Consider the following 19,798-nt stretch of genomic DNA (forward strand, 5'->3'; position numbering starts at 1 on the left):
TTTGTGTACAAGTGTTTATAGGGTCATATGTTTTTATTTCTCTTGGATAAATTAATTACCTCTGAGTGGAATAAATAGATCACATGGTAGATGTCTTTTTAACTTTATAACCAAATTTATAGCCAAATTGCTTTCCAAAATGATTATACCATTTTACCTTTCCATCAGCACTATATGAGAGTTATATGGTTGCTTTGCATCTCAGCACTTGCTGTGGTCAGTCTTTAATTTTAGCCATTCTAATAGTAGATGTATAGTAGTGTCTTATTGTGGTTTTAATATCCATTTCCTTACTGATTAATGATTAACATCTTTTCATGTGGTTTCTGTAGATTTCAATATTTAAACCTTGCATGTCTTTGTTAGATGTATTCCAAAGTATATTGTATTTTTGATGCTATTGGGTATTGATTTTATAAGCTCAACTTGATTGTTTATTTCTTATATGTACAGAAATACAATTATTTATTTTATAACCTTGTTAAAGTCACTTAATAGTGATAGCATATTGTGTAGATTCCACTGGATTTTTTTTCATAGATCATGTTTATAAATAAAGATAGTTTCACTTCTTCCTTTTTTTTATTTATTTCTTTCTTTTTATTTTTGCCTTACTGTACTAGGTTGAAGCTTCAAGACAGTGTCAAATAGGAGTAGTGAAAGGACATTGTGTTGCCTTGTTCCTGTTTTAGTGGAAAGTATTCAGTCTTTTACTATAAGTATTACTGTAGTCTATAGGTTTATCAGAAATGTGCTTTATGAGGTTGAGGAAGTGGCCTTCCAGTGCTAGTTTGCTGAGAATCCTTATCAGAAATGGATAACAGATTTACCTGTTCTTTGTCTGTTGAAATGATCATATATATACTTTTGGTTTGTTAATATGGTAAGTTATGTTTTTTCTTTTGTATGTTAAACTGGCCTTGCTTTCCTGGAATAAACTTCACTTGACCACGATGTATTATTAATTTCATAGATTCTTAGACTTAATTTGCCAAAATTTTGTTAAGAACTTTTGCATCTGTGCTCCTGAGAGTTATTGGTTTATAGTTTTCTTGTAATGTCTTTGTCTGGTTTTAGTGTCAGTGTAATGCTGGTCTTACCTAATAGATTGTCCAGTATTCCCTCTTCTTCCATTTTATGGAAAAGTGCATAGAATTGATATTCGTTCTCTTTTAAATGTTTGATAGAATTAATTCATCAGTGAAGCTATCTGGACCTGGAGTTTTCTTGTTAGGGAGGTTTTTAACTATATATTTAATTACTTTAGTAGATACAGGGCTATTCTTTTTAACTGTTTCATCTTGAGTGAGCTTTGTGTTTTTCCAAGAATTTGGCCATTTTTCCTAAGTGGCCATATTTACTTGCATAAATATATTTTTGATTTTGATAATTGATGCCCTCTGTTTTTTAAAATACAAATAACATTTTAATGAAAAATAACATCTAAAAAATTTGCGAGAATGGTATTTTTACATTTCTGCAAAATCTTTTTAATATTTTGTTTAATACGAGCTAGATTCTTATATTTGTTTCTCTATTCAAACTGTTATGATTTGTTGTGTTAGTTGAAGTGTATAAAGAAAGTGTGGCACACACAGATATATAGCAAAAAGGCAGGATCTCGATCTCAGGGATCTTTGAGTCACAAGTTGGATAACTCCATGACATTATGGGGTTATTATAGTTTAGTCTCTGTCATATGTGTTCCCAATATCATATATTGGCCATTATACTTAACATTTATAAAAATCTCAAATTTGTAATATGCTTTGAATTTTTTTTTTTTCTGGCTCTTTGTTATATAATTCTTGGCCCATTCTTACTGACTTTAGTGATATTTTTGGTGCTCTTATCCATAATATCTTGGGGCTTCTGCTAATCCCTAAGAGCCTGTTGATATTTATTTTAAGTTTTCTTAATCAGTTTCTTAAAGATATTTTGTGAATTTTAAGATTAAGCAGGCTACTCTTTGGCACTCCTTATAGGCTGAGTTGTGTTTTCCCAGAAGTCCTAGATTCCAGTACTTCAGAATGTGACTGTATTTGGACATAGGGTCTTTAAGTTAGAATGAGGTCAGTAGGTAGGGCCTAATCCAATATGCTTAGTGTCCTTATAAGAGGAGATAAGAACAATGACACAGAGAAAGAGGACCATGTGAAACAGAGAAGAGGGCCTATTACAAGCCAAGGAGGGAGTCTCAGAAACCAGCCCTGCCAACATGTTGATCTTGGACTTCCAGCCTCCAGAATTGTGAGCAAGTTTCCATTTTTTAAATCACCCAGTTACAGCAGCCTGTTGTAATGTTCTTGGTTAAGAATGCCTGAGGCACTCACGCGGCCATGTGGAGCCCCACAGACCTTCCCTCCATCACCAGTGGGGCCGGTGTTGTGGCTGGACCTGCCCTCTGTGTGACTCTTATGATGCAGGGTCATGTCTGCAAAGCCACTGGGGAACTTTGAAGAACAAGATTTGTTACTCACAGGTCTTGGCGAGTACATGACATGTCTGAGGGCCACATGACATTGAGGCCTGGGGTAGAGAGAGAGGGAGGGAGCATGGATCTGAGGCTCTGCCTTTATTAAAGTCTAACGGTGGGGTCCCTAGTCTCTAATAAAGATTTACTCTTTATTTAGTTAATTTAATGGCTAAGAGTGGAAATTAAGGCACAGGAAGGGAAAAACAGTGTCACTCAAGCAATCAGTTATCTAGGTTACATAGGGTTCCTAAAAGGGAAGCTTCATGAGTGTGGGCAGACAAGTTCTTTATCTAGTCATTTTTCTAGTAGCTATGTAATACAACTGGCTGGCTATATGTTTATTTGAAATGGACATCTTTGAAATGGATGCTTCAGCAATCAAAAGCTTAACATCATGCACTTAACACTGCACAGCCTTAGCAAACTAATCTAGCACTGTTATGTCATCTGTAGGACTATCACTTTTATACTTTATGTCAGCTACTGTATATAAAAACTGTTCTTCAGAACCTGAAATAATGGCAGAAAGATAAAATGCAGATTGTTTAGTGTCGCTCGCAGTGAGAAAGCATGGTAAGCTGAGTTAGTACCAAATGGCTAGGAGCATTCTATAGCACTCACTTGATTGGCTGATTTACCATGAGAAAAATATATTAACTGCCCTATTCAGTATTCAAATGGATTTATTTACTCATCTAGTGTTTCTAAGAAGAACCATATGGTGCTAAACCAAGTAATGGTCCCCAAAGGTATCCAATTCCAAATCCCTGGAAATGGAAATGTTACTTTATATGACAAAATGGACTTTGAAGATGTAAATTAAAGATTTGAGATAGTTGGATTATCCTGGAGATTATCCTGGATTATCCAGGTGTGCTGTAAATGTAATCACGAACTTCCTTATAAAAGGGAGGCAAAAGAGAATTTGACATAGAAGAGCAGAAATCCAAATGACAATGAAAACAGAGATTAGAATGATCTGGTGACATGCCAAGGAATGCCAGTAGCCACCAGCAGCTAGAAGAAGCAAGGAAGTAGATTCTTCCCTGAAACCTTTCAAGGGAGTCCGGCCCTTTTGATACCTTGATTTAGTCCTAGAAGACTCAGTTTGGGTTTCTGGTCTCTAAAACTGTAGTAGAATAAATTTCTGTTGTTTTAAGTCACAAAGTGTATATATAGTATACAGCAGCATTAGGAAACTAATACTCATGCTATAACAAATAGTTCTAAATGTGCTATGACTTTAGATTTGTGTAAATCTTTGATATTGGTTCTTGTCATCTTCATGGATTAAAAATGTATTTTTAAAAGAATATTATAAAATTGTATAATATCATCAAAATCCTGAGGAAAATGTGAAAAATTCTTCAAGTTTCTTGCCAAAGTTCAATTATGGAATAGTATTTCTTATCTTTAACTGTGTTATTTTAAGACTGATATCTGACTTAAACAGTTGCTAACTTTCCTTTTATTTTTCTTGAAAATGTCAGGGCCCCCAAATCAAATAATTTAGAGCAAATTTCCTCATCCCGTTTTTGGAGGGAGGGCATTTTCTATTAATTCAGCTTAATGAAGCAATCTCGCTTTCATTATAGTTGTTTAATTAAAGGTACATTTTAAAGGAACCAAGCTATAGTAAAGGTATACTAACAGAATATAGATTCTTCGCTGAATGCGAATACATACTACAGAGCATATAAATGTTTATTTGGGGGAGTTGAGGGGTTAAACCTTGTCATAGCATTAAACCTTATCTTATTATTCTCTAAAATTCTCTTACTGTATGAATAAACATTTATTTCAAAATGAGTTATTCTGCCAGAGATTCATAGCGCCTAGCACAGCGCCTGGTGCTTTCATATTAGTTGTTGGAACTTTTGAATTTTAATATGTTTTAAACATCTGAAAATTTTGAAGCTAGGTAAAAATGCTCTAAGATGTAACAAAGATTTCTGGTATAGCTTTGGTCCTCTCTCCTTCCCTTTCTTCCCTTCTCGTTATTAAAATACATGTATTAGCTAACATTATTTGTATCACTAAAATATACATGTGTATATATTTACTTTAAATTCTGTTTCTTTTTTAATGTACTAATCTTATTTCTAAGGCTGTTAATTACTGGCGTGGTACTAGAACTTCATGCCATCAGACGATTTACATATTTCGTTTATTTGAATAATTAATCAAGTATAGGGACCAGTAAACTGTGATTTGTATGGGCTAAATCCAGTCCACCCCATACCCATTTTTGCAAATAAAGTTTTATTGGAATATAGCAATGTTCCTTTGTTTACATAGCCCTATGGCTGCTTTCACCACTACAGTGGTAAATACTTGAGTAGTTATGACAGAGACCATACGGCTTACAAAGTCTAAAATATTTACTCTCTGGCTTTGTCCAGAACAAGTCTGCTGACCCCTCATGTAGTGTTTTGCAAACATTTATTTCAGAAATTAAATTGTTCTTAGGACTTGACACTAATTTCTCCAACTACTTATAGTAGTTGGTTCTTAAGATAATTTTTCTGGAGGTTTATTAGCTGACATTCTGAAGAAGCCAGGAATAGTGAGAAATGGGATTTGTGCAGATTGCATGATGATACAAATTCTCCAGGTTTATGGCTTCATTCCTTTGATATCTTTAGCATATAGAAGTTGTGTAGGAAATGATAAAAGAAGCTCCGTTAGAGGTTTAGTATTCTGACACCAGTCTGTATACGGTAGTACTGTTCTGATACTAGCCACCTGGAGTCAAGACGGCTCTCACTTCAGATGCCAGTGGCAAGTTGAGTCCCCATTCTTTCTACACTCTTGACCATCCGGTCACTAATTTGGGGGGTTCCCACAACCGTCCTCAGATTTGACAATTTACTAGAATGACTCACAGAATTAAGAAAACACCATCCTTGTGATTACAGTTTCATTTTAAAGATCAAGATAGATCAAGACCCGTCAAATAAAGTGACACATAGGGTGAAGTCTGGGATGGCCCCAAACATAGAGTTTTTGTGCCTCTTTTCTGTGAAATTAGGGTGCATCACCTTCCTAACACATCATTGTGTTCACCAATCAGAAAGCGCCACTGAACTTTGGTGTCCAGAGTTTTTACCAGATGTAGTAGGTATGATTGATCAAATCGTTGAGCATGTGATTAAACTCAATCTGTCTCTCTCCCCTGCTGCCCAGAAGTTGGGCTGACTTAGAGGCTCAACAAAGACTATCTGGAGAGCAGCTAATAGCAGGCAAACTGAGGGGGAGTGGGTTTTAGTCTATGCTTGGAAAAAGGAAACAGTCTTGGTGGGTTTCCTGTTTTTATAGCCAGTTGACACCATGCTAGACAACTAAAACTCTGATATAAAACTGCATACTGCTTGATGAATAAAAGGGCAGAATCATGGTGACCACAATAGCTAGAAAATGAGAGGAGAACGAGACCTGAAGAAAGAGAGCCACCAATTTTGCCATAAGTTTACCCATATCATAGGCTGACCCCCAGCTATGCACATGTGGAACAAACTGTAAGCACCCTAGTGAAGGCTGGAAGAACTGAGAGATTTCAGCCGCTGCCCAACTTAGAGGAAACAGTTTGGAGTTTAAGTCTAGCCAAGTTAATGTCAGCATTTTTCAGAGGACTATAACAGGATTTAGCGTTTTTGCAGGTTATAATTTATCATATACAGCAAGGGTCCCCAACCCCTGGGCCATGGACCAGTACGACCAGTCTGTGACCTGTTAGGAACTGTGCCATACAGCAGAAGGTGTATGGCAGGCAAGTGAGCGAAGCTTCATCTATATTTGCAGCCACTCCCCAGCACTAGTATCACTGCCTCAGTATCACCTCACATCATCAGACATTAGATTCTCATTAGAGCACCAGTCCCTGGTGCCAAAAAGTTTGGGGACAGCTGATGTACAAACTATTTATAATTATTAGACCTATGAAGAAATGGGAAAACATGACCAAAACTCAAGATACAAAGCATTCGAGATCAATTCTCAGATGATGTACATGTTAGATATATAACTGTTTCTTTATATGATCATCAGTCCTGAATTCAAGGACTTAAAACTTCATGGTTAAAGGGAAATTTAAGAAACTTGTTCTAGTTTCATTTATCATGTTAATGTGGAGTGAAATGCATTCAAGCCTGAGGTAATGGCATTAGACAAAGACACAGATGACTTGTTGCAGGTGACTAGGATCTAGGGTATACTGTTTGGAATGGGGAATGTACCTGGAGCTTAGTTTGGAAAAATAAATCTGAGGTTCTAAATTAAAATTCATTTCCCTTTGGTTTGGTCACACTGATGAGACTGAATGATGGATTGTGTTGTCTTAGTGGGGTAGATGGTATCCTTTTGCCTTTTTTCTGCCTCTGCTACCTTGGTGCTAGAAGTATAGCTCCTGAATCAGAGCAACACCTGAGAAGAAAAAGTATCAGTCTTCCTGAAGTTTGGACTAAACTAGCTTTTAATTTTGTCCTAATTAGTAGTATAATAAGGGACTGTTCTCATTTACTTAGAGTAAGAACTACTATTGTCAAAAAGGGACTTTAGAACCCTCCTTATAGCTTGATTATAAATAGCTCATGTGGGAGTCTCTTTCAGATCATGCTTTCTTTTGGTTATCTAAGCCATTCACCAGGCTACCACTTGAACCTCCTAATCGGTTTCTGAGTCTTCACAATAGAATGACTGATCTTGTTTCAAAGCCTCAAAATGGTTTTTTTCTTCCGATATTTAAACGTTAAATTCCTTAGCATGGCACAAAAAGCTCTTTGACTTGGTCTCCCAGCTTTCATTGCATTCTTGCCATACCTACCTTCTTGAAGTGTCTAAACATAGTATGTAAATTTGTGTCTCTTTGCTTTTCCATAATCTGTTTGTCTTACTTGGAATTAACTTTGTCCTGTCTCTGTTCTGCTTAACACAAGGACCATCTGAAGTCTCCATTGATTAGCTCAGGGAAGAATTACTGGCTCTCTCTTTGTGCTGTGCCATCTAACTTGTTCCTACTTTGTCAATGACTTGAGGTATGTGTCTCCCCTTCCTCACTTTTTAAAGGTAAAAAGCATGTTTAAGTCATCTCTTCATCCTTAAAACATAGTAACTGGCACTTAAGTGGTTTGAGAAGTATTTGTTGAAGGGTAAGGTAGTGTGGTATGGCATGCGTTGGAGTCACAAAGACCTGGGTTTGTTCAGATTACATAACTTCTTTGAGTTTAGTTTTCTCATATGCAAAATTGGGACATTAGTGCTAACCTTAGAGATAAAAATACTTGCATGTAAAGCACTTAGCCTAACAGCAGAATATAAAATGTTAGCATTATTAGCCATCATATTTCTCATACGTTCGGCATTATTAGCCATCATGTTTTTCATACATTCTCTTCTATTCAACCTCTCTTGCACTTTTCCTTCTAATTTACATTGCAAGCATGTTTGTTTTTTCTCCATCTTAATCTTTTTTTTTTTTTTTTTTTTTTACCATACCCTTTGAGATACTGAATTTTCTCTCTTGAGAATTCACAACCCAAGTTCTAGTATCTCTCATCTCGTGGCGTCTTCTTCATCCAATCATATGTGTGCCTCAGTCCATTGGGATTTGACTTTCTTTTTCCACTCCATGGATGTTGCTTTTCCAAAGAACAGCAATAATATGTTCGTTTTAAATCTAATAGCATGTTTCTTTTTTAGCTCATTTGTGTTGCTTTTACTTGTAGCATATAATAAATTTGTAATTATGTTTTTTTGTATGTTTCCTTATTTAATGCATGTGTCTTCTGTTGGAGGTAAGTTTAATGATGACAGGAACCTCATATGTTTTATGCATCACTGTGTTCCTCCTGTTTCCCATAGGGCCTGGCAAGAAATAGGTCCTTGAATCTTTGAATTATCAATGTAGCACTTTTGAAAATCTGTAGTCCTTTGCAAATAGGACAAAATTTCAATATTGTTTTGAGGAAGTTCTCCATTTAAAAATAAAATGAATGTACCCTAGTGTAAAATTTAAATTACCAGTAATTTGGTTCAAAATCTTAATAAGTTACTTAATATGGTCACTAACAGTATCTTTGCCTGTTCCCTGAAAAAGTCTAAGTGTGAAGAATTTTTTTAAAAAAATGGTCGAAGTGAATTAGAAGTTGCAATTAGGTATTACCAGTGTTTACATTCTTCTCCACATTCTCACTGTTTCTTACAGTTCTCGTAAAATGACCAGACAAGAGCTTTTTATCAAGAAATAAGAGAAAGAAGGACTTCTGCCATATTAAAAAAAAAATCTCTGTGCACATTATTTTATTAAAAACCTACACTTACCTCTATCATAAGATATATTACTCCTTGAATTTTGCCTTCAGGATAGAGGTTAGATTGTTAGCATGGTGTTAATGCAAGCATGATCTTGTCTCCTTGCTTCTCTAGCTTCATTCCTTTCCTTTTCTTGCTTTGTATTCTGTGCCTCAAACATCTTAATTAACCCACCGTTCTAGCAGTGTACTTTTTTAGTGGCTAGTTTCCTTGCTTGGAATGTCTGTCTCCCCTGTTTCCTCTGCCTGGCTGACTTGTACTCATTCTTTAGACTTCAGCTTAATTGTCCCTGTTCAGCGAAGTGGAAACCTTTTCCTTGGTCTCAGAAGGCCAGATTTGATCTTTCCATGTACTTCTCTGCATACTCCTACATGACAGATAACTTATGTTTGATCTTCCTGATCTATTTTCCTCCTTCATCTCCCCCAATAGTTGATTCTCTGGGAGGCTTACCTGTATTGATTATGTCCATGGGCATCTGTGACTTCTGGTTTCAGATTGAGTGCAGCCAGTGTGGAACACAGGCAGATCAAAAACAGTAAGACAGTTAAGCTCAGAATATTTATTTCTTTGGTTTCTTCCCTGTGAGTTGGCTATGTCCCAAGACAAGTCAGTACTCCCCTTAAGGTAACCTTCTCTATGTGATTTTCTCTTCCGAGTTCCAGTAGACTCTCCTGCCCCATATCTTTTTGGATTTATGGATATTACTCCTGCTGCTAACAGCAGTTCCTGTACCTTTTGTGTTCCCTCTCCCTCACCAAATCCTTTGGGTTAGTTTCTTTGTATATAAACGTTCTTTGAATTATTCTAATGGGAATATTTCATTACTTTATGATTGAAAGTCTGGCTGATATGATCCACCATACATTATTTCTGATATTGCCTTCTCTGTCTTCAGGAGTTGCCTGTTTTTGCCTTTGCCCTAACATAGGTAAATAGGAGGCTCATTTGAAGTTGAAAAGCTACCCTCCTTCCACTTTAGAAAGGACAGTGCTGCTTTTGTTTATATTATATATTGCAGTTTTATGTAAGAGTGGATTGATCGAAATTAGGATTGAACAACAACAGAAAGGTTTGAAAATCAATGAATGCAAGGAAAAAAAATCTTTAAAAATTTTAATTGACAATTAAGGTTCATTAAAGACCTGGCATCTGCCTTTATTTTTAACCTCATCCCACACTACTAACCCTCTTGGACTTTTAAATTCCAGGGATTTAATAACACCCTCTGCCATGTCAGTGTCCTGGAATGCATTGTTACAGACCTGTTTCACCTAGCTAACTCTCTCGTTTATCCTTGAGGTCCTGCCCTAAATTTTATTTAAGGGTGATTTTTCCCTAATGCCCCTTTCTGTCCTACCTTCCACCTGCACACATATTTTTACTGTTCTCTATTAACTCTTTTTATAGCATTCTATCCTTTCATAGCATTTATTATTAGAATTATATTATTGCTTGTCCTATTATTCAATATCTGCCTTCCATAAGGGTCAGTTGTGATTGTTGCTATATCCCCAGTGCCTACCGTGCACGTATCCATTTATTCAACAAATGAAAGGAAGTTAGAGTAAAGGGTCACAAAAGCTCTTTAGAATGTGGTTCAGAAAATTTAGGGCCATTAGAATTTTCACAGGTTTGAGTGGGGCCATCACTTTTTAATTTCAGATGATGAGAAAAATCAGTATATTCTCTTTTTAGATAAATCTTACTTGATTTTATTCTTCTGTAGATTAATGGAACATTGATCACTAAATATCTGAATTAATGAACTAAAAAATAAAGTCATTCTCATTTCTATAACTAAGTGATAAAGATGACTTAAAACATTTTTGGGGGGGGGTACAATTTTAAACTTATAGAAAAGTTGCACATACAGGAGACAGAACTTTTTGTTTTGAACTGTTTAACTTGCTGTTATGATGCCCCATCATCCGTGGATACTTTGATGTGTATTTTCTAGGCATAAGTACATTATGTTATGCATAACTGTAACACAATCATCAAAATCAAATAATTAACATTAATATATTGCTACGAGCTATTCTTCAAATTTTGTTTAAATTTACCAATTGTTCCAAAAGTGTTATAAGTAAAGGATCCAGTTCAAATTTATTCAGTTACCGCGTCTCCTAAGCCTTTTTCAATCTGTAAGAATTAGTTCCTCAGTTTTCCCTTGACTTTACTTGACCTTGACACTTTTGAAAATTATAGGCCAGGTAATTTGTAGAATGTCAACATGGACATGCTTAATACTCCTCATAATTACATTAGGTGACTTTGGAGACAATAATAACTTCCTATTTAAAAATCACACATTGTCTTAATTTTTAAAGGAAAGCCTTTGTTGTTTCCATTTTAAGTTGTTTACTAAATATTTTTAGTTTGGGGGCTTGTAAATTCATAATAATCTTTAAAGACAGAGAAAACCTTTAAAGAACCCAGCATATCCATCATGGCATAAAGTCCCTAAAAATATTTTGTAAGAGGTTAACAAAATTTACTGTCATAGGAATTTCTATTTCAACTACTCAGGATTAATTTATTTTGCTATATTTTGTCATTAAGATTATTTCTGACTCAAATTCTTCAGCTTCTGAATTGAAAGTGGTACTTGAGAATTTCTGAGACATAAATAAGTATATTTAATTATGGCAGAAGTTATTTCTAAAATAATCTTGGTTAAAAACAAATTGTACACATTTTAGTTCAGTTTTAGCTCTGAAATAATTTGAAAATTCAAATGAAGGCAGTCAGAATCACTGTTCTAAGCTTATTTTTAGATTTTTTTTTCTTTTAGCTGGTTTCCTTTCTAGCCACCTGCAGTTTTGTGTGCAAACTGTCCCCCCCACCAAGCTTGGCATGTAAGTAGCTTCTCTAATGCTTTGGTATGTTCTTTTTAAAGAGCAAAGTGTAAATTTAAAAACCTTCATTGAGTACTTAAATTTATTTAAAAGTATTTTAAGTAAAAATATAGCATTATTACAGAATAAAGGACTCTACCTCTAGGAATCCTTTTCGATTGTAGTTTATTTTGTCTAGGTATTATTGATATACTACAAATTATATATAGAATGTATCTTTTCCATTTTTTACTTTCAAATTTTTCCTGTTTTTAAAGATTTGTATCACTAAGCGTAACTGAATTTAAAAAAAAGTGTGGTATTTTAACTGGGACATTTATTGCATTTATGCTAACATAGTTATTGATATATTTAGATTCAAATGAACCACCGTTATTTTGTACTTTTTATTTATATCATCTATTTTCTGTCTTTCTGGATTAACATTGTTTTATATTAACGTTCTTCGGAGACCTTATTGTGTGTGTGCACGCATGAATATGCCATGTGTATATATGCTGCCTCTTGCTTATGGTGAATTGTTTCCTTATGTGTTTTATAAATTTGGATTGTGAGCTCATCTTAAGATCTCATTTTTGAGATCTCTGTACAGTCTGAGGGGAATACCATTGATAAGATAAACTGAAGGTATATTTTGAGACAGTTTTGGTCTGCCAAGTATTCTAGTGATAACCATCAATCTAGGAGTATTTAGAGTTTAGAACCTGAAAATTTCATGGGAACATGTTATACTTTCTAGGACAAGTGCTGTTCCCCCCTGCGCCCCGCAGTGTGTGTAGTGTGTGTGTGTGTGTGTGTGTGTGTGTGTGTGTGTGTGTGTGTGTGTTTCTTAGCTGCTTAACAAATTACCACAAACTTACTGGATAAAAAACCCACAGTGTTACTGTGTTATATAGTTCCTAGGGTCAGAAGTCTGAAATGGGTTTCACTGAGTCAAAATTAAGATGTTGCCAGGGCTCTGTTCCTTCTGGACGTTCTATGGAAGAACCTATTCTTTTGCCTTTTTTTCAGTTTCTAGAGGCTTCTTACATGTCTTGGCTGGCGGCCTCTTCCTCCATCTTTTAGCCAGAAATGGCCAGTTTAGTATTTTTCACTTGGCATCACTCTTACTAGCACTAACTGCTAGCTTCCTTTTCCCTTATGGAGACCCTTGTGATTACATGAACCCATTTCAATTATCTTAGATAGTCCTCCCATTCAGGATCCTTAATCACGTCCACAAAGGACCATGTGCCATATCAGTTCAATTTTCCCACCTTTAACAGGCTTCTAAGGACTTATATTTTGTTCCCATTTGCCATAAAAGTCCAATCCCCTTCGTTAGTGACCAAAAGGACCCTAGAGAGTGGCTTCTTTCATGTTTTTTTCCTCTGGGTTTTATCCTCCCTTTTTATACTTTCCCTGGATTTTCTTTACTTTCTTTAACATTGGACTGTGAACAGGTGGCTTGTAGTGGGGGAGTTTTCAGGTTATCTTATCTACCATATTGCCCCAGTTGACATTCCCTATGTTAGCAAGGTATTAATGAGTTTTAATAAGACAAAGCGTCTGACACTTTTATTTTTCTATTATACTTTAACTTAAAATGTTTTTAATTTAGCCTCAAAAAACCTCAGTAAATCCCATCTTTGTAAAAACTTGTCTGTTAACTGTGATTAAAATCAGTTTCTCTATTTGAACACTTTTATCAGCAAACTATCTTTTTTTCTTTAATCTGATCCAGTCTGTCCTGGTTTACTCTGATTTCTGCTGCTCAACCAGACCAAGAATCTCTCTTACCACTTCCTGCCTCCTTTCTTGACTGTCTGGTCAGTTGGTTCTCTTTCAATTAATATTTTTACTTTGTTTTTCTGTCTTATTTGAGCTAAAGGCATATAGATATTATTCAGTACCCAGCTGTTACCATTGAGCTTTATCTCACAATTTCTTTTGCTGCTTCCATTCAATAATATGTGAATCTGGTTAAAAGTCAGTCACATACTACATAAGGGATTATAATGAAAAGCCAAGTTCTGTATCACTGCTTTCTATACTTTGTCTTGCTCTCTAGAGCATTTGTATAGTGCGTACTGTGTATCAGGCTTTTTACACACGTGAACACCTATGAATTAATTCTTCTTTAGAACAACCCCATCTTACAGATGAAGAAACTGATCCACAAAGAAGTTATGTAACTTGTCAGGATCATACAGCTATTAAATGGCATTATGTGAACCAGGCAGTCTGATTTTAGAATCTGCTTCTTATCAGTATGCTATACTGCCCTTAGTTTTAGACTACAATTATATTCTCAGACTTTTAAAAGCAATAGTTCATTTCTTCTGGCTTCCCTTGTTGTTACTGAGTGATCTTTGTCTCTGATTCTAGATCCTTTTTGTATAATGTGTTTTTCTCCCTGGAAACCTTTGGAATTCTCTGTAGCTGTGGTGTTTTGAAATTTCACCAGGATTTAAGTTGTTATTAGAGTCTTTTAAAAGTAGACTCTGCTGGCACTTGGTGGGCCCTTTCAATCTGGAGTTATGCTACTATATTTAGAGGATATAGTGTTATTTGTTTGATAATTTATTTTCCTCTACATTCTATTTTTGTTGTTGTTTGGTTTTTGTAGATGTTCTATTCAGATATTCGACCTTTAGTATTAATGTTTTAGTGTGGTTTTCCTTTTCTAGTTTCCATCTCTTTGGGAGACTTACCAAGCTTTCTTTTTTTCAAGGTGAATTCTTATTTATTAATGAGTTATCTTTTATTATTCTGTATATAATGTAAAAAAATTTTTTTAAAGTATTTCTCTAGTCTGTGCAAAACTTTTTTCTCTCTTCTAGTCCTTTTTTTCTGTTTTATTTTTTTAGGTCCCTCCCTACCCCCTTAATGAAATGTTGCCTCAAATAACCTGGTGATCCTTGGCTGTCTACTGTCTGTTTAAGAATGAGGAACTAAAATGCTTAAAAAGGAAATTATGTGACAGAGACTGTTACTTGGTGGTGAGGGGGAGTGATTGGGCTTTGAGCAAACTTTCAATATGAAGGAGTCATTCTTGTGCCATACTATTTTGCAGTGGATAATTTTGTAATTTTTTTTCATGAGAACTGCATTCCTGAGGGAATGCTGGTATTCTTAGACCATGGCGAATGGAAAGACTGGGGACTCTACTGTTGAGTGTATGTATAGACACTCACTTAATTCTCCAGTTTTTTTTAGCTCTGTTCCTCACTTTTAAAGAAAAGTGGTTTTAATGGGATAAATTCACATACTAGACTATTCATCCACTTAGAGTGTACAATTCAATGGTTTTTGATATCTCCACAGAGTTATGCATCTGTCACCACAAGCAATTTTGGAACATTCTCATTACCCCAAAAAGAAAATTATTAAACACCATATTACGCCTTTGCTGTTAATCCCCAATCCCTGTATCCTCTCCCTACCCAACTCTAAGCAACTAGTAATTGACTTTCTCTCTATATAGATTTGTCTGTTCTGGATATTTCATATTAATACAGCATGTGGTCCTTTGTGATTGCTTCTTTAACTTAGTGTGACGTTTTCAAGGTTCATCTATGTTGAAGTATGTATTAGTACTCATTCCTTTGTATTGCCAAATTATATTTTATTTTATAGATATATCACACTTAATTATTTATTGGTTAATGAACATTTAGATTGTTTTCAGTTTTGGGCTATTACAAATAATGGTGTTGTGAACACTTGTTTACCAGTTCTGCATGGACATATGTTTTCAGTTATATTGGTTATATACTTAGGAGCAGAATCATCGCTGGATCACAGGGTAACTCTTTTTAACCATTCAAGGAACTGCCAGCTGTTTTCCAAAGCAGCTGTACCATTTTACATTTTCACCAGCAGTGTATGAGGATTTCAGTTTCTCTACATCCTCCTTAACACTGTTTATTTTTTTTATCAGCCATCCTAGTGGGTGTCAAGGGGTATCTCATTGTGGTATTGATCCTTTTCCTCACTTTCGTAGTCTGTGGAACCTGTTGCTTCCAAATTCTGAGCCTCTCAAAGGTTATTTTTTTTCTTTTAAAAAATATATTGAAATATCTTTTAATATATTGTATTAGTTTCAGGTGTACAGCATAGTGATTCAACATTTATATCTCTTCTGAAATCATCATCATGATAGGGCTAGTAATTATCTGTCATCATACAGTTATTACAGTATTCTTGACTATATTTCCTATGCAGTATCTTATATCTGTGTGACTTCTTTATTTCATAACTGGAAGTTTTTACCTCTTAATTCCCTTTACCTATTTGGCCCATTCCTCTACTCCCCTATATTTTTCTGTTAGGATAAATTGCCTTGCAGTCTCAGGCATTTTGGGTTCTAGCTTCTGTTGTGATAAGTTAATACCCCAAATGTGGTCATTACTTATAAGAAGAATTACAGGACCAAAAAATATTCCTCTGATGAATGCGAAAGAAATGAGCCTCAGAAAGGGCTGCTATTGAGTGGAATCCAAATCTTTTCAAAGTATTGGATATGACTCTTCTGATAATAGTGATTTGCACTCCTTGTTACGTGTTTCATGTAGCTAGGGCATCTTAAATGGACTAAGTAACAATTCTTAATTCTAAGATTGCTTATGACAATTGTATTGTTGACTATAAGCTTTAACTTGTTTAGTATCATCTAGTAAACTCAGGGTTAAACACTTGAATATAGATTGGAGAAGCAGAATAATAGTAATAATAAAAGCTACCATTTATTTTGTTCTTTCTGCATGTAAGAAACTGTTAAAAGTCCTTTATATATATATTAATTCTAATTCTTATAATTGCATGAGGTTGATATAATTCCGTTTTAATCTTATCTGTATGGTAAGAAAACTGAAGGCATGACATGGTTAAATAACTTGTCCAAGGTCACACAGCTAGTAAATAGTAGGATCTGCTTTTAAATCTGTGCAGTCTGGTTCCTGAGCCTGTGCTCTTAGTAATTAGACTATAATGCCTGACATTTCTACAGAATTTTAAATATATTAAGAGAGAGACACTCTTCCTTCTTAAATATTAAATATTAAAACAAAAGTTAATTCTTAGTGAGGAATAGTAATTGGGTAATAAGTTCAAATTCATGACCTGATGTTCAGAATCTAAACTGTGCTCTAATGTTCTCTTTATTACCTTAGATTCTAGTTTGAATGAAAAATGATAATCACTAAATTGAGCACAAAAAATTTTTTTTGAAGTGGATATATAATTACCACGTGGAGTGCTCTATAGTATGTCTTATATTCTTAAGCAAGAGGAGACAAAAATGTCATTGGATGATAGTAAAAAATTGGAAATGGGCCAAAGTGTTAGTGACAGATCCAGTTTTTCCCAGGATAAAATATTTCAGAATAATTCTGATCCAGGTGTTTTATATTATGTTTTTCAACCAGAGTCTTATTTTGTAACTCATCTTTTCTAGATCTATTTTAAAGTGTGTATATATAGGTCATTCTGAATCAAGTTAACTTCACAGTTGATTGGGACCTTGTTTCAAGCTTATTGAACAAAGCTCTGTAACTCAGAATTTTGGGCATAGGGCCATTTCCAGAGCCTGCTCCAAATAAGCAGTAACAGACGAAGATTGTCTCTTTCTTGGCTGAAGGCTTTCTCTGTTTGGCTTGCTTGTCTCAGGACTCTTTTACATTTTTTCTACCCATTTCATACCCCTTTCCTATTTCTATTTAGGGTAGAAGTGTGTTGATTTTCATTCTATAGTTATTATTTCAGCAAACATTGATTGTGCTTTTTACTTACATATAAGGTTCTTTGCTTGTCACTTATAATGCCCTCCCTGTGTTGGCAGAAGTAGTTATGAGGATCGCTGGCTTTCCAGTATGGTATTGCAGAAAATACGTAAACTATTAAGTATTTTTGCTATGTCATATTTTTTCCCTGCCTGCCTTTCTTTTCTGTCTTCTGATAATTAGAAAAGCTTTTTCTGGAGAATCTTTGAAAGACGAATGTCCCCAACCCCCACCCCAAACTAGTAAGGAAAAGGAAAGAACATAATTAAAATAATGTTTCTGCACAGTAGTTTTAAATAATCATATCTTAAAAAGATAATTAAAAATCTCGCCTACTTCAGAAAATTTATCCTTTTAATTCAACATTTGTTTTAAAAAACATTCTTTCTTAATAGGATAACTTTCGGAATATTTTAATCATTTTTTAGAACCTTTGCATTCCACCAAATTTATTTAGTTTCTAAGCTCATAAAGGACCTACTTGGCCCTTTAAAAAGAAATTGAGAGATTTCATTTTTCAGTTTCCTTAGTCTTTCTTTAATAACTCATAATAAGAGTAGAATTCAGCTTATTTTTATTCACGCTATTTAAAATTTAATCTCTGAGCAGGTGTTGTATTTTCATGCCTTTTTGCCTTTGCTTACGTTGTTCCCTCTGCTTGAATTAATTTTTCTTTGCCCCCCGCCCCCTTTTTGGCATGCCAAATGTGTTTGGCTAAAATGAGGTTTCTTTTATGGAGTCTTTTGATGCTGCTCCAGGAATATTAATCATTTTTTCTCTGTGCTCTATTTGTACTTTGTGTACAATTAAAGACTTTTGAAAAATTATACTTAATACATTCAAAAGGATAAATATAGTGTGTTATAAAATTCGTAATAACATAACAAACATCTGTGCATCTACCACCAAAGTTAACTAAAAAATCAACTCTCTTTCTTCTATCTATATGTTTCAATCCATCCACCCAAAAGAATGTTTATTATTTCTTTGCCTTTTCAGAAAGTTTGTTATATATATGTGTAGGCCTAAACAATTGTTGTTTAGTTTTGCTTGTTTTTAATAAAAACAGATTTATTTTATATGTAGTCTAGTATGGCATGCTTTTTTTTAATTCAGCATTATGTAAGATTTATCGGTATTTCATATATAGTTCACTCAGAGTAGCTCATTTATTCTCATTAATGTATAGTATTTTAATTATAAATATGTCACTTATTTGCATTTACATTTAATGGATCTGGAATTGTTTTTCGCCCTCTGTGGTGTGAGGTGGGGATCCATTTTCAGTGTTTTTATTTAGATGGCAAACAAGTTACCCCATTTGAATAATGCATTCCTTCCCACTGTGTCATCAGGATAAGATACCAGGTTTGTTTCTGAGTTCTCTCTTCTGTTGAATTGATCTATTAACCCTTTGTTAAGAGCCCTACTGTCTTATTTACTATGACTTTATAATAAATCTCAGTGGGAAGTCCCCTACTTCCTTTCTAATTTTTTTAAGACCATGTTTTGGTCATTCTTTCCCCTTTGCCCTTCCATATGTATTTTGAAACTATGAAAAAATTTTCTGGAGTTTTTATTTGGAAGCATTGAAGCCATAGATCTGTTTGGGAAGATTTGGCATCATTGGATATATGATATCCTACATTGAATAGGATTAGGGGAATGGGAGAGAGATGTATGGCTGTCAGTAGGTGGGGGGTATGCTGTACCTGGCTTTGAAGGCCACATAATTACTTCAAGTTAATATTGTCAGACTCCCATTTCATTGTTTCCTTATTTCTTCCCTTATTTATAGTTGGATGGGGATATAATTCCTTATGGTTTTATTCAGGGTGTTCTGATCATTTTTGGAGGTGGAATGTTTCTGTTGATTATCTTATGTTCCTCATTGCCATTGTTCTCTCTCACAACTCTTTATGTTACTTGTACTTGTCATATTGAGTCTGCCAGCAGAGATTTCTAGTTGTGTTATATTAGCTCTACATTATGCCTTTTATATTACCCAGATTCAAAAGCCTTGTTTGCTCTGTATTAGAATACTGCAGCTATGTCTTTGAACTTGCAATACAAGTTTATTTTATATTGCTGAAGTGCAATATAAAATATTAATAAAGTTCAAAAAAATTTAAATGTGAATACTTTCCTCACATTAAAAAATTTTATGAACCATTTCATAACTTCAAAACTGGACAAAGAAATTGTTAAACTATGCATTGTCATTTGATGATTGGGCACTAAACAGGAACACTGTCCTGTAAACTTAGTTCTTGGATTTTGTCAGCTTCGAATTGTATATAAAGTCCTTAGGAATGTACTTATGTCTTAAAAGGTGATCCCCCTGACCATGTTCATTCTATCCATTACTTACAAATTTATCTCACATACAT

The 19,798-nt window shown here is 34.6% G+C and overlaps 1 protein-coding gene across 15 annotated transcripts in view; it reads left to right on the forward strand.

Annotated features, from left to right (window-relative positions):
• ABI1 (abl interactor 1) overlaps window positions 1-19,798 on the forward strand; it is an 87,576-nt gene that overhangs the window by 37,980 nt on the left and 29,798 nt on the right. Inside the window, exon 1 of one of the 15 annotated variants that reach the window (XM_036228099.1) lies at window positions 1,469-2,250. The exons of the other annotated variants lie outside the window; for them this stretch is intronic. Coding sequence (XP_036083992.1) covers window positions 2,098-2,250 — 153 coding nt within the window. The 5' untranslated portion in view covers window positions 1,469-2,097. Of the gene's footprint in view, window positions 1-1,468; window positions 2,251-19,798 lie in introns of those variants that run through there. 15 annotated transcript variants of the gene reach the window in all.

This window comes from Rousettus aegyptiacus, unplaced genomic scaffold, assembly GCF_014176215.1.
Source record: "Rousettus aegyptiacus isolate mRouAeg1 unplaced genomic scaffold, mRouAeg1.p scaffold_m13_p_10, whole genome shotgun sequence".
Classification (NCBI taxonomy): Eukaryota; Metazoa; Chordata; class Mammalia; order Chiroptera; family Pteropodidae; genus Rousettus; species Rousettus aegyptiacus.